This window comes from Carassius gibelio, chromosome A18, assembly GCF_023724105.1.
Source record: "Carassius gibelio isolate Cgi1373 ecotype wild population from Czech Republic chromosome A18, carGib1.2-hapl.c, whole genome shotgun sequence".
NCBI classification, from domain to species: domain Eukaryota; kingdom Metazoa; phylum Chordata; class Actinopteri; order Cypriniformes; family Cyprinidae; genus Carassius; species Carassius gibelio.
In genome coordinates this window covers 12,807,212-12,821,884 of record NC_068388.1, presented here as the reverse complement: position 1 = coordinate 12,821,884, position 14,673 = coordinate 12,807,212, and the positions used below count along the sequence as shown (strand labels likewise).

Below are 14,673 nucleotides of genomic sequence, written 5' to 3'. Positions count from 1 at the left end.
TAACCAATCAAAATTCACATAAATCCCTCTTCTTTCAGGCAACAAATATCCACAGCCTATGAGAGTTTGAAACAGATTGCTGAATCCTACCTGTGCTTGCCAGAGACATGCGGCGGTACTTCTCCTTGGTTGGTGTGCCCTCGTTGGCACCTGCAGTGGCAATGGCGAAGGCAGAAGCAGCAGACAAGGCGCTACGGTTGTTGTCCAGCTCCCGACAGGATGACATCACCATGCCATTATTGTACGAGAACAGAGAGAATTCTGCCAGGAGAGAAAGACAAGTAGCACACACAATTGTTAAATGCATGTTTGAAGGTTAATTTAGCTTTAATTTCAGAATTAGTCAGCTACACAAAACCAATTAAGAGATTAAAAAAAAAAGATACTACTTTTGCATACTTCAGGTGATAGAAAATACTGGCATTTTCAATATGCAAAAAGGAAAAAGTTTAACAAGTATTGTTCAGTGTGCAAACATTAGTACGATTCTATAACTTCCAGTTACGTTTTACAGAACATTTAATTAAATGTACACCAGTAAACATTTTTTTTAATTAAATCAAATGTATTATTGATAATACTGATAATATTATTTTATAAAATTATGCGGATAACAATAATAATAATATTTATTAAATTTTAATAATCAAGTAATGTAGATCAATGTAGTATTAGGCTTGTTATGGTTGCAAGGTAATTTAACAATTTTATTAACAGTCAGTTTGCAACACCATGATTGAGAGCTTTTTTATAAGGAAAGCTTTTCAAACATTATTGTAAAATATTTTAAGATTTCATATTTTTTATAAAAAATCTGTCCCAAAAATGTAAAAAAATAAAAATAATTAATAAATAATAATAATAATAATAATACAATTAAACAGCAAAATTATGCCTAAAATGATCTACAAAACAAATTCTGAACCTGTACTCTAACAAATTCAAGCTGAATTAATAATACAATATTACTGAAATTTGAACAAATCAGTAATATAGTTAATTATACGAATGCTGTTCATGCTTGCAAAGTAAAGGAGCAATTTTACCAGCACACCTTTTGCGACAGTTTTGATTGTGGCTCATTCAATTAGAATTCTAATAAATAATATATTGTAATGTTACAATAAAAAAATAAAAATAAAAATGTTCTTAACATTTTGCAAAACACAGACCATCAGAAATCTAAGAGCTATCTATTTAATAAGGACAATTCTCAAACATCAATATTAAATATTGTAAGAAAGGAAATTAATTAATTAATCAATTAACTAATTAAATAAAGCAAGTAAACAACACAATTAAGCCTAAAAATGATCTGCAATGCAAAGGTTGAATCTGTACACTAAGAGATTTGAGCTGAATTAATCAAGAATATCAATGCAGTGTTCCTAAAACTTACACTAAACATACTGTATAAACTGTCAACTGCCAGTCGCCCAAAAAAACGAAAAGATCCAGAGTAAGTAAATGTGAATTTACTGTGTTTCAGAGTGCTTCCTCTTTAAGGGTACAGCATGCGCAAAATAAGACAAGATGGACTCATGCAGAAATAATGGAGGCAGTGACATTATCTCCACAATGGAAAAAGCTTCCGATGATGACATATGGAAATGTCACAACGACTGTTAAACAAAAATGACTGTAAAAATAAGCCTGGATTTCAATATTTTCATACTGTTAGCTGTGTACTTGCAAGCACTTTCCACAGGCTGATGCATCATGTTATCATATTAAAAATATATTTTTGGAGCCTAAGAGTGTTGATGCTGCAATGATGTAGTGCATCTAAGCATCCAGCTGGTGGCGGTACGAAACATAAAATCACAGACTGTGTCTTCATCAAGACAATAGGCAGGGCTCTGGTTCTCAAGATGGTTGAGACTAAAAATAGCTTATCATTACACTAAGATGTGTGTCTCAAATAGACCCTCAGAGAATAACAAAAGCAGCATTTTAAAGAAAACCTGTTTGTTGCATACTTCAGATAAGGTTTAGAACCCCCCCAGCTAAAAAAAACGAAGAGTATCGGAAACATGCTTTATTCTTCTACTGCCTTCTAAAGCTTGACGGCAATACTGTGTCACACATATGAAACAATGGGGTCATCACTGACATGTGAACCCCATTTAATTCAGTTTTGAAAACAAGGAGACAGTGTTGTTGCAGTGCACCGACCGTGGTGGCAGAGAGAATACATGCTAATGGTTGCTATGGCACAAGTTTCCCAAACACCTACTCACGCCTCCTTTGGCGTTTCCCTGAGCTTTCTCTTTTTTTAAACCTACAGAATTAATGAGATCTTGAATGAATCGTGTCTTGTGAGGCTTCCATCTACGTCCTCGGGATCACTTCAGACCTTTACAGATACAGCGTGTACTTTAAAACATGAACGACGTGGGAACAAAAAAAGACCAGAATACAGAGATATCTCACATACAAAAGTGCTAAGGAACATGAAGTTTTTACATATACCTAAATATGTTAACCCTTAACAAGTGAATGTCACTGGACCTTTGAATCAAACACTCAGTTTCTGAAAACAGCGAATCTGTCATTTTGAGCCATTGATAAATGCAACATTTGGCTGGTCTGAAGGGTGCAGGTGGCCTGTCAGCATGAGATGCAGGTGCTCTGGTTTTCATGTCAGTGAGCGATAACAACAAGGCAGGGAAGTCTAGGACAGAGTGTCTTCTACCTGAGGAGTTTTTGCATTTGACGTTTTTGGGAGTGGTGGGTGATTTGGTGGGCGACACCTCAGCCTCTGCCTCATCACTCTGGATCTGGTCGTGGTCGCTTTCCTCCCTCACTGAAATGTCTAGAAAAAAAATCAGTCATAGGCATTACAGTTATTCATATGCATAAGATATAACGAACACATGACACAACAGAAACCCACCATATTATGACAGTTTGCTTTATGCGATTTGGATCCAAGCTGATACTATGATTGAAAACACTCTGTATCCTTTATAAAACTAAAACTGTAAAAAAAAAAAGTTCATTACTTGAAATAAAAAAAACTGAAATAAATATATATATATATATATATATATATATATATATATATATATATATATATATATATATATACACACAAAAAGTATTTTATTTCAGCTTGGAATTTTATTTAATTTTTCGTTTAGTTAAGATGAAGTACGATACAAAAATTACTAAAATGAAATAAACTAAAACCTAATAATAAAAATAAAAAAGAGAAAAAAACTGATACAATAAAATAAAATGATACAAGACACAAATATTGTGTTAGTAATTAAAAAAATTACTGTTAAAAAAACAAGAAAAAAAAACAATTCAAATTAAAACAGAAGATATTTGAAAAAATCTAAATATGAACAAAAACTATATGGGCCCTATCTTGCACCCAGCGCAATTGACTTTGTACACCGACGCATGTGTCATTCCTATTTTGCACCCGCGCAAAGCGCGCTTTTCCCTCCACAGAAGCACGTCGCTAAACTAGTGAATGAACTTGCGCTCCCTGGGCGGTTCAGCGCAAAAAAAGGAGGCGTGTTCCGGCGCAAACAATCCCTGGTGCTATTTTGCTGTTCCATTAAACAATTGCGCCACTGACCAGAAAAAACCTAGTCTAAAGTCAGTGGCGCGTTGCGCGTTGTTCATTATGCTATTTTAAGGGCGCATGCTTGACCATAATGTATAGCGTGCACAACGCGCATACACTTTGCTCATGTAATCTACACAGATGCAACAGTTATTTTTGCAAATCATAAATTGTTACACTAAAAAAAATATTAACACATGAGATGACGAAATCATTGTGGTGTATTTTGGGTGGGTTTCTCCCATCCCCATACAACACAACTTCTCTGTCTTTCACTGCTCTTACAAGAACATCAGTCTCCTCGGCTGTGAACCGCTCCTGGCGTGCGCCTGGTAAATACGCCATAATAATAGCAATCCATAATGGAACTTGCGCACCTGCTTTTAAAGGGAATGTTGGATGACGCTCTGATTGGTTTATTTCACGTTACGCCCAAACCACACCTATGAATAATGAAGCTACTTCAGACCAACCCACTTTAGATTTGCGCCGGGCACAAGAGCCATTTATCCCGCCGGGAAAATAGCAACAGCGCCGAGACCCACCCACAAAGTTACTTGCGCTTTGACACTTGCATTTCAGATCATTAAAATAGGGCCCTAAAAGTGTATTAGTGTTACTAAAATAAATAACACTATCCAAAGTCTGTCTGACTACTTGAATGTACAAGTCATTGTTTAGTTTGTTATAACACACACACACACACACACACATACACACTCAAATATTCAGCAATACAAAAATACAACAATAAATAACAATGGCATGCTTTTTCTTATTTTTTATTGAACAATTTTTTTAGATTAAAAAAAAAAAATATATTTATGAATATATTATTTCATAAAATAAAGCATTTTTTATTAGATTATACTGTGTTACTGAAATTGGTGTTGAGAAACAGAAATTTCTCTGTTATTGATATTAACTACTGAAATTATTTGCAGTATGACCTCACCCTGTTTGCTCAGCGAAACCTCATCAGCTTTGTCCGTTTTGCCTTCGCCCTCATCAGGAATCTTGCTGGTGATGGGGCTGGACACGTAGAGCTTGTTAATGTCCAGCGTGGTCTTGCTGAAAGGGGACACGGTTGAGTACATGCTTGCATAGCCATTGGGGGAGCAGCTAAGGGCAGCCAGGTCCAGAGCCTTCCCACCGGTGATGATGGGGATGTTGAGGGACAGTTTGCGGCGGCGGTTGGGGGACGAGGTCTTGGTGATGGCCAGCGGGGGTGGGGAGGAGAACTTGCGGCTGGCACGGGGCGACTTAGGTGGCTCTCCGTAGAGGAGCTTGTTGTTCTGGCTGCTCGCGAAAAATAGCTCCAGGGATCTATTTGTCAAAAAGAGCAGGAGGAAGGGTTAATGACCATGTTGGTGACCTGAGGCTGTCAAACATGGACATGCAATATCAGATAAGGAATTTAAAAATGTCAAATTAAATATATAGGTGAAATATACAACCATTAATACTAGTACTCAGCAAGGGTGCATTTAATTAATTAAATGTCACAGTAATAATGTTTAAAGTTTAGCATTTTTATTTTATTTTAAATAAATGCTGTTCTTTTGAACTTTAAATTCTTTAAAGAATCCTGAAAGAATGCATCACAATTTCCACAAAAATATCAAGTAGCACAACTGTTTTCAACTTTGACAATAATAAGAAATATTTCTTGAGTAACAAATTAGCTTTTTTAGAATGTTTTGTGAAGTATCGTGTGAAATAAAAATCACAAATTATGATCAAATAAATATATGAATATAAAAAAAACTATATATATTTTTTCAGCATTAAAACAGGCTCATTAAATTCAAATGTCAAAGACTTTGTCATTTCATGTGACCAAATACTTAGCTCAGATGATTGGTTGAGCAAATTATTGGTCATTTCAAACGAAACTCAAAGAGCTGTTTGTTTGAAAATCTGTTCAACCAATGGGATCCTCCCTGAAAACACTCAGTTCAGTGTCACTACAGAGATTAAATGACACGCTTCACCTTTAAATGAGCGCAGATTTAGAAAACCACCATTGGCACATCTCTAGCCTACAAAAAGACAACAGTAATGTATTTGCCTCTCATTGCAGCTCATGAATAAGCTGATAATGGCTTCAGAACGCTGTGTGGTGTGCTCAGGGTGTATGCTCTGACAGAGAAAAGCGTCTCTGCGGACCATAAACAGCCTACTCTTCACATCTCTCTATAAGGTTGGAGAGTGTTGCATAGAAGCTTTCCCACACATCGAGCCACCCCTACACGTCATGCCTGCACAGAAATAGCCCCACTTATGACAGTCTGGATGACCGTTGGAGCTGAGGCAGGGCAGCTGAGCGGGGGAGGTCTGGGGAGGCATCACAGCCATGCAGTCTGCCCAGGGGAGAGTGGGTGCTACCGGCTGTGGGTGTGTGGGAGGTCCCCGGCTCTTACCGATTTGCCTGGATCTCCGTCTCTAGAGCCAACCGGAGGAGGAGATGCACAAAGCAAGACGAAAATACAGAGCGCATGCGAAGCCGAGACTGAGAGAGGCTGCTCTGGCTGCAAAACGTGCACACTAAATATTTAATCTCGCAGATGCGGCACGGGCGGAGGGTGGGGTCCTGCAGCAGAGTGGCCAGTTGCTAAGGTGATGGCGACAGAGCCCCGCTGAGATGCTTCAGTCAGGCAGGCACGCAGGCGATGAAGCAGGGCCCAATTACTGCTGTTTCCAGCAGAACACACACATACATAGAGCGGGGCGACACATTAGTGTGACCTCTCGCAAGCCTTTAGCAACTCCAGCACATCTCACTACCTTCCCCTTTGGTTTTCTCTCTATTTCACTCTCTTTTCTCTCCTTTTATCCCGTACGCTACGCAGACGCTCGCTTGCTTGCTCTCACTATAGGGTGACACACACTGGAGTGACTTCTCTCCTATCACACCAAAACAATCTCTCTCATACGAGAATACAAATCCAGCAAAAAAAAGTCCTGGTGCTAAACTAAGAGCCCCATGTGCATTGATATATGTGTGCCAAGATACAAGTCCATCAGACAGCATAAAAGCTGAGATTTAGGGATGGATCATGATAGGTCCTCCAACTACTAATTAAACAGGTCGACTATACTTTTTCTAGACTTTTCAGATATTTACAGTGCATTCAAAACACACACACACACACACACACACACACACACACACACACACACATATATATATATATATATATATATATTTTTTTTTTTTTTCAACAAGGATAAACCAAATTGCTCAAGCGTGACAGTATATAGGCCTACTTTTATAATGTTACAGAATATTAAAGTTTTTTTGAATGTTCTATTCATCAAAAAATCTTGATAAAATGTATTGCAGTTTCCGCAAAAAATATTACGCAGCACAACTGTTTTCAACTGTGATAATAAGAAATGTTTCTTGCGCAGCAAATCAGCATATTGCAATTATTTCTGAAAGCTCATGTGACACTGAAGACACTGAAAATTCTGCTTTGCAATCACAGGAATAAATTAGATTTAAAATCTATCTATCTATCTATCTATCTATCTATCTATCTATCTATCTATCTATCTATCTATCTATCTATCTATCTATCTATCTATCTATCTATCTATCTATCTATCTATCTCTATCTCTATCTCTCTCTCTCTCTCTATATATATATATATATATAAACAGTTATTTAAATTGTAATAATGTTAATATATTTATTATTTAAGGAGTACCTTTAAGAAAGCATGTAAGCTTCTAAAACCTGCATTTCATTTCATTCTTGCTCTATTCTGCTGTTTTTGTACCTTGTCATTAAGGGCTTCCTCAAGACCGATTAGTCAACTACAAAATGCCATGCTGCTTTTTCAGTCAGCTTTATTCTAACGCAAGTACCAAGTTTTTAAGCTCAACTTAATCAGTATTGTAGACTGTAGACAGTGCTGAAAACCACACTCTTGCTACACGCTGCTCTGCACATGAGAGCAGTTTACAGTTGACATCTCTGGGCATGTCAAGCTTATAAGAATGCCATTTGCAACAAAAACCTCTGTAATATCATTTTCTGTATAATAAAAACAAACAGCCGTGTGGCTCACCGGGCTGGTATGGCACTGATAGGCTTCTTGTATATGGTGATGAGTTTGTCAAGGACTACGTCTGCCCTGGTGAACACACGGTAGGAGTGCAGGAAGGTGTTGAGGAAGTCGATGGAGAGGAAGCGCAGGTCAGTCAACCTCTCCAGCAGGCGTTCCACGCTGGCGTAGCGGATCTGCAACACCTTACACGAGTTCATCATCTTACTGAAGCGGATGTCCACATCATCACAGTACAGACTGGCATCAGACCTAAACATGTGACACAGATTATTAGATGGGATTTACATGTATACAAAGCACCACAATATGGCTTTATAATCATATATATATTTTAAAATAGCTTACTAGTCAAAAAATATAAATACGGCCAAGCCCAAAAACAGGTCTTTTAGATGAGCAAGTTGTTTTAAAATAAGATACACAATTAATTTTTTACATTCATTTTACATAAATGTTTTATGTAATGGGAAAAATAAATAAATAAATACAAGTGTAATTAATATGTAAGTAAATTATAATATAAATAATCTCAGCAATTATGTCTCTTTTGCTATAATTTACGTTATAATATAATATGATATACAGGCTTCTCAAAATGTGCCAAGTGTCATTAAAATACAAAGGTGATGTATGACTGTGAATAAAAAACAGGCTGATCTACTTAATGCAGAAACTGACTATGTTTTATAGACATTTTACAAACAATTCAATAACTAAAAGCATAGTTATTTCCAGTGTGAGAATAAGTGCTTACTTGATCATCTGGGGCACAGTGACTTTAGAGTTCTCCTCAAAGGCGTTCATCATCAGCCCATTACAACGAATATTATCTATGCACTGTAGTAACGAGTGAAAGAAAAGAGAGAGAGAGAGAGAGAGAAAAGAGTGTGAGGACAGTATTTGAACCACAGGACGCGAGTAAAAGGCGAAGGTTTTGCCCAGGGCTGTGTGGATCACTCAGTGTTATCTGATGTGAGCAGACATGCCTGGCTGATGTCACTGGTCCAGGCCGACTTCTCTTGTCGCGAGGAGGCCACCAGGATGATGGTGAAGGACTGGCTGTCTTTGGGCTCCACCACAATCTTAAAATCCAGGTGCTCCATGTCCTGACCACCCTTGTCTGACTTGGCTGAAGAGAAAAAATTTAACTTAGTGATCCTCTGGAATAAATCTAGAGGAGGTCTGTTGTGATAAGGGCTGCCCCCTAATAGTTGACAAGAAGATGCTGGGTCGACCAAAATTTTATTAGTGGCTTAGTCGCAGAAAAAAAAAAAATCCACAGGAAGTGGTGTGGTCACGCAGTCCGTGACGGACAAATCATTAATGACTGGATTTTGTGGTATAGCCTACATCCAACTGCTTGCCTATCATTCATCTCTCTCAAATTATTACTTATAATTTAAAATATGTAAGTAGTAGCAACTTTACATGGACGCTCAATCTAATGTTAACCTAGAAAAATGTGCGCTATAAGTGTCTGTGCGGAGTGTGAAGGCTGAACAGTAGCGCGCTCACAGTATGACAGATGGAGGCGCCGGTGTGCTCACTTGCACTTAAAATACTCTGTCATTTTAGTCATACAGAAAAGAGTAATACATCTTTCAAATCTGTAAAGCATCTACATTTATTTGTGTGCGCTCACAATAACAACAAAACATTGTGCTTTTGTAAAATAATGAAAGCAAACAGTATGCGCTTTTTGCCGTCTCAGCCTCTGTGAACTCGAGCGCAATACTCGATGTATACTTGCCTTACAGACATGAAAGATATATCTTGAAATGAGAGTGAAATGTCTACTTTCAAATGGACCGTTTCGAATCTAATAATAATAATAATAATTCTCAGACTATGTAATCCATATGAATCTTTTATGCAGGCGCATCCACTTCTGAGAAGATGATGAGACAATGTCGCTGAATTTCAGTTTAATCTTACTGTTTTTCCCTAACACATTCATCATTATTACTTCTGCCGGTGTGCTTTGACAAGCTTTATGCATGCGCTTGTGCGCTTATTAAGCTATGTAGGAAATTAAAAGGCTAATTAGCATAATTTAAATGGTTTATTAATAAACGTGCGATTAAATGCTTAAAATGAATGACTACTAGTCGACCAGAAAAATCTTTAGTCGAGGGCAGGCCTAGTTGTGATTAGATCTGTGTTCTGATCTACTTCTATAACATGTCAATATCAGTGGCAACTAATTAGGGTGACCATATGCGCCGTTCATATGGGACACGTCCCAGCCAGGCTTTTAATATTGCCTAAAATATCCAGGTTTTGGCTATTTATACTGTGCAGGTTGATCGTTCTGATACATTCATGAGAGCTATAAAGAGCAGAGCAGACGGCTCCTTATGCTTTTGAATTGCTTTTACGTGTATGTTCGTTCGTTTGACTTGAAGGATTGTGGCGCACTTTGTTTTTTTGTTTTTTTTTTTATTTGTGCGCAGCGACGCTTCAAGTCAGTCGAACGAACAAACACGTGCGCATATTTTCATAGCTTTGATTGTTCCCTCTAGATCTCACCTTCTCACACGCAGCCCCACGATTGGTCGACTATGTACAATACCTGCATGTTATTGGTCAAGCTGCTCTGGATGTTTAAGGCATTATTACAATTCTGGCTGGGACGTGTCCCGTATGAACGGTGCATATGGTCACCCTACAACTAATGCTTCTCAAAAGCGGGTATGTACAGAGGTCTTTTCAGTGTCAAAATGTCAGCTCTCTTTTGTTATTGCAGATATTTTATGGTATGCTTAAGATTAAATCAAGAGTTTTGATACGTACACTCATCATCTGTGCCCTCTGGTTCCTCTATCAGTGTGCAGTCAATGAGCGAAACCACTCCATTCTGCAATCCAGAGACAAGTAACAGTCAGACATGCTCTGAAAATCTATCAAATAATCAATAGCAGCCGTACTAAAACAGAGATTATTGTGAGGATTCTCCTTCTTGAATTTCCCTAAAGGCCAAGAGCAGCAGTGGCTTATTGAATGTGGTAAAATTACAGTCGGCTGAAGTAATAACCATTTTCAGGCCACAACATAACATTTCACTGGTTTAACAACATACCTGATACATTCAAAATGAATTCTCTGAGAAATTAAGAAACAATGCAAATAAAGATAGATAGATATAGATAGGTAGATCATTAATTATCTAATTAATCAATTAATTAAATAATAACAACAACAACAATAATGTTTTGATCTATCTATCTATCTATCTATCTATCTATCTACTTTTTTTTTTTACTAGATTTTGTATTAATGCAGTGCATGAGGCTTCACCTTGGTTAGGTGTAGTTTTCCTCCAGAGCCTCTAGTGCAGATAATCAGATGCTTGGAGAAGAGAAAACACTGCTTCTCTCCCTCCTTCTTCAGAGACAGAGAGCCCAGTCGGCCGCGGGTGATCTTGCCCTTCTCACTCATGGGCACTTGTATCAGAGATCCTAAAAACAGGATGTATTAGCGTTGCAGGTAAGGCTGGGAAGTGAAGAACAGACAAATACTATGGCAGCACATGGTGTAATACTGGATTGACATATGTTCTTATCAGACTCTTATCAGTTTCCTCGTGTCTTTGTATCCTGCAGCGCATCAGTGACATTTCCGATCCTTGGCTCAACACCAAGTTTGACTGGTAAAAATGTGATTACACTTAGAAATAAAAGAGTTGGTCTGGTCTTTGAACACACTGTGTTCTATGGAGACTAGCAGGATTAGAGCACCCAATCCTTTGAGTTAACACTCCGCTTTGTGCTGGCAGGGAAAAAGGGGCAGCCCAGAAGAACCGAGAAGGGGAGAAGAGGGAGGTGGGGGGCTTGACGATAAGAGGTGACAAGAGTGACAGTTTACAGAAAAGAACAGAAGGAAAGGAGAATCCAACCGTCTTCTTATCAAGGATCTGTGGCCCCTTTCAGGAAAGCACTCAGGATGATTTGTGTGTGTGTGTGTGTTGGGAGTTCACCTTGTCTGACAAAGGTCTGGCTGGTGTCTAGGAGAATCTCACAGCCCTCCACGATCATGCGCTCGATAGCGAGGTTCTTCCTAATGTTCTCCGTCTCGCTAACCTCATCGTGCATGATTCTGTGGAGGTACATCATTTTAGCACGCACAGCTGTTATTTTTATGACACATAAAAATTTTCTAATGTTCAATGATATCACAGTGATAACAAAAACACAAACAATAAAATAAAAGAAATAGCTGGAGAAAGTGAAAAACAGTTTTTTAGTAAAGATTTTTGTTTCACTAAAACTGAAATTAAGTTGTGAGAATTTAGATTTTATTTTAGTTAAGTTTGGAGTTATGAAAATATAGTTTTATTATATTTATATAACTGAAATATAACTATATATTCTTGGATATTGCAAATTAATTTTAGTTTTTTTTTGTAATTGAAATGATATAGTTTAAGTTTAGCATTAAAAATACTAAAATGCTAAATAAATAGAGCTTTAAAACACTGAAAACAATTATAGAATAAAAACTAAAATGACATGGTGAACTAAAAATCAAGTATATATTAAAAAATAAATTAAAAATCTCGCCTTCAAATGTGATTCACATACTCAGAAGTATTTGTGGCATTATCAAACCACAAAGGGACAACCAAATAGTCCTGCCTCAAACCACCATGGCACCTGGCACCATGGTTATGTTCAATCATTATGTTCAATCCAGACAAGCTGCGCAGTCAGACTGCAGTTCCATTTACTGCCAATATTGGTGAGGAAATTACACTCTTTAACTTCAGATATAGCATTTAGAAGTTGATTTGATGATCCGGTTTTAGGAACAATCTACAGCTTCATTCAGATTCTTTTTAATAAATGAGCCCCATAACCTTTGAATAGTGAGAAATAATGTAGTGATGCTGTCACATGGTCATGGATGGGTACGTTAAAGGCACATTTTAATGTACCTGGAAAGCTCCTCCAGCTTTGACTTGGCGTAATCCAAGCTGTTTCTCTCCACATGCTCATGCGGTGTATGCGCTAACAGCTCATGGAGGGTCAGTATGTAACGAGGAATCTGCCAGACAACAAGCACATGTCATAATGTCAGACAGGAGGGTAGTTTTCGATTTTATTTTTGCCTTCTGCTGCAAACACACTCATCATATCCACACTTAGTCATGTGCACACATGGAAATCCAAACAAAACTTCATTAAGTCTGTACACTGTATTCTTGCAGAGGACGCTTAGAGGGGAGCACTATCACTCATCAGCACATTTATTACCAACACTGCAAATCCCAAAGTAGACCTTGCTGGACAAGATCACATGAAAACTGCTTACAGTACAAGAAAAAAGCCATTAGACCAGAATGCACTGCAAAACCCTAATTAAAGGGACTAAAAAAGCATATGAGGACCTGCAATGTGCTACTACGCAGAACTCTATTACAGCTTGTGATTTGTAGCATGGCAACCATAAAAAATGAGAACCCGAATGAAAGATTATGGTCACCTGGAACATGGGGTAAGTGAGGAACGTCTCCAGCGTGCGCTCCTCACAGTCAGGCTTGGCTTCATACTGTTTAAGCAGCTTGTCGAAGTCACGGTTCTGCTTGCAGTGGGCCAGGATCTGCAAACTGTACTGGTGGTTACGTACAAACTCCTGGTAGATGTTCAGCATGGGCAACAGGATGTCAAATAGGTCAGCTGAAGGACAGGAAGGAAGATCAAAATCAGTGTGACTGGGCCTCAGATCTGTGGCACCTATTGAAAAAGCCAGCTTGCAATTTCAGGGGTTTACAGAATGTTCTTTGCTGTTGGTTGCCAAATGCTCTGGCAGTGCACTCACCCAAGACTAATGTTGGCCAGCTTGCTATTCGAGCTTTCAACCCTTGGTAGAAAATCTGATGCAGAAACATTATGGTTTCACTGCAAAACAAACAGGACATCCAAACAACAATGTAAGCGTTTGATTGTTCTTGTAAGATTTTTTTTATCTTTTTGAAATAATTATTCTACTGTAGTCAAAATCATATATTGTGAAATATTATTAAAATTGAAACAGTTTAACATAACATTTTATAACATAAATTACAATAATACCATATATATTCCAAAATGTAATTTATTCCTTTTAATGGCAAAGCTGAATTTTTAAACCACCCATTCTACAGTCTTCAGTGCCACATGATCCTTCAGAAATCATTCTAATATGCTCAGGATTTTTTAAATGTAAAATGTCAGGATTCTTTAATTAAAAGAAAGTTTCTTTCTAAGAAATCTATTTAGCATCTATTTGAAATTTAAATCTTTTGTAACATTACAAATGTCTATGTCACTTTGTATCAATTTCGAGTGAAACAATGTTTATATTAAAGACGATAAAAACATATATAGTCAATGTAACTATCTAGGCTACATTCTAACATTGTAACAAACAGAGATCACGCTTTTTAAATGCAAAAGTTAAATTTAGAATATACCTGTGAAATGTAAGTTATGAATTGAGGAAACAGACAATAAAACAAACAAAAAAATAAATAAAACTGCACATCTCAAACTCATTAAACATCACAAGCAGCCTATCTGTCAGCTCCAAGCGGCAACCTCTTGCTCGGTTTCTGAAGTCAACAAGGAAGTGACTGAAACTACAATTCATGGACTGGCCGCTAGAGGCTGGCTCCAAAAGGGAGTCAATCCCATAGACTCCCCATGTTAAAACGCCCAACTTTACATCAGAATTTTTTTTTTTTACAACCTGGTACAAAAATGTATTTTGGTTTATATTGCTAATTTTGCTCTTCATGACAACTGTGAGGGGGTTGAATTTTTTTTTTATATAACTCATCCGTTTAAATTATATTAAGCTCTGTATAAAGTTCTGCATAAGGGCGTGGCCACTTGAGTGACAGGTGGATTGCTGCTGCTGACACTGCCGTTGCGCTAGGTGGGCGTGGCTTCAGCAACCAGCTCCCGCCTTTTTGCCTATTTTAGATGATCCGGGAGTGATGCGTTTCCAAGATGGCGACGGCCCGCTCCGCCCACTTT

General features: G+C 37.7%; 1 protein-coding gene across 1 annotated transcript in view; it reads right to left on the bottom strand.

The window, feature by feature from the left end:
- LOC127933861 (ras-specific guanine nucleotide-releasing factor 1-like) overlaps positions 1-14,673 on the bottom strand; it is a 39,827-nt gene that overhangs the window by 5,017 nt on the left and 20,137 nt on the right. The window contains exons 6-17 of the mRNA XM_052530890.1: positions 13,475-13,554; positions 13,139-13,332; positions 12,591-12,700; positions 11,634-11,752; positions 10,955-11,115; positions 10,451-10,514; positions 8,644-8,786; positions 8,412-8,494; positions 7,658-7,906; positions 4,536-4,906; positions 2,696-2,815; positions 91-261 (exon numbers count right to left, since the gene is read on the bottom strand). Coding sequence (XP_052386850.1) covers positions 91-261; positions 2,696-2,815; positions 4,536-4,906; positions 7,658-7,906; positions 8,412-8,494; positions 8,644-8,786; positions 10,451-10,514; positions 10,955-11,115; positions 11,634-11,752; positions 12,591-12,700; positions 13,139-13,332; positions 13,475-13,554 — 1,865 coding nt within the window. The remainder of the gene's footprint in view (positions 1-90; positions 262-2,695; positions 2,816-4,535; positions 4,907-7,657; positions 7,907-8,411; positions 8,495-8,643; positions 8,787-10,450; positions 10,515-10,954; positions 11,116-11,633; positions 11,753-12,590; positions 12,701-13,138; positions 13,333-13,474; positions 13,555-14,673) is intronic.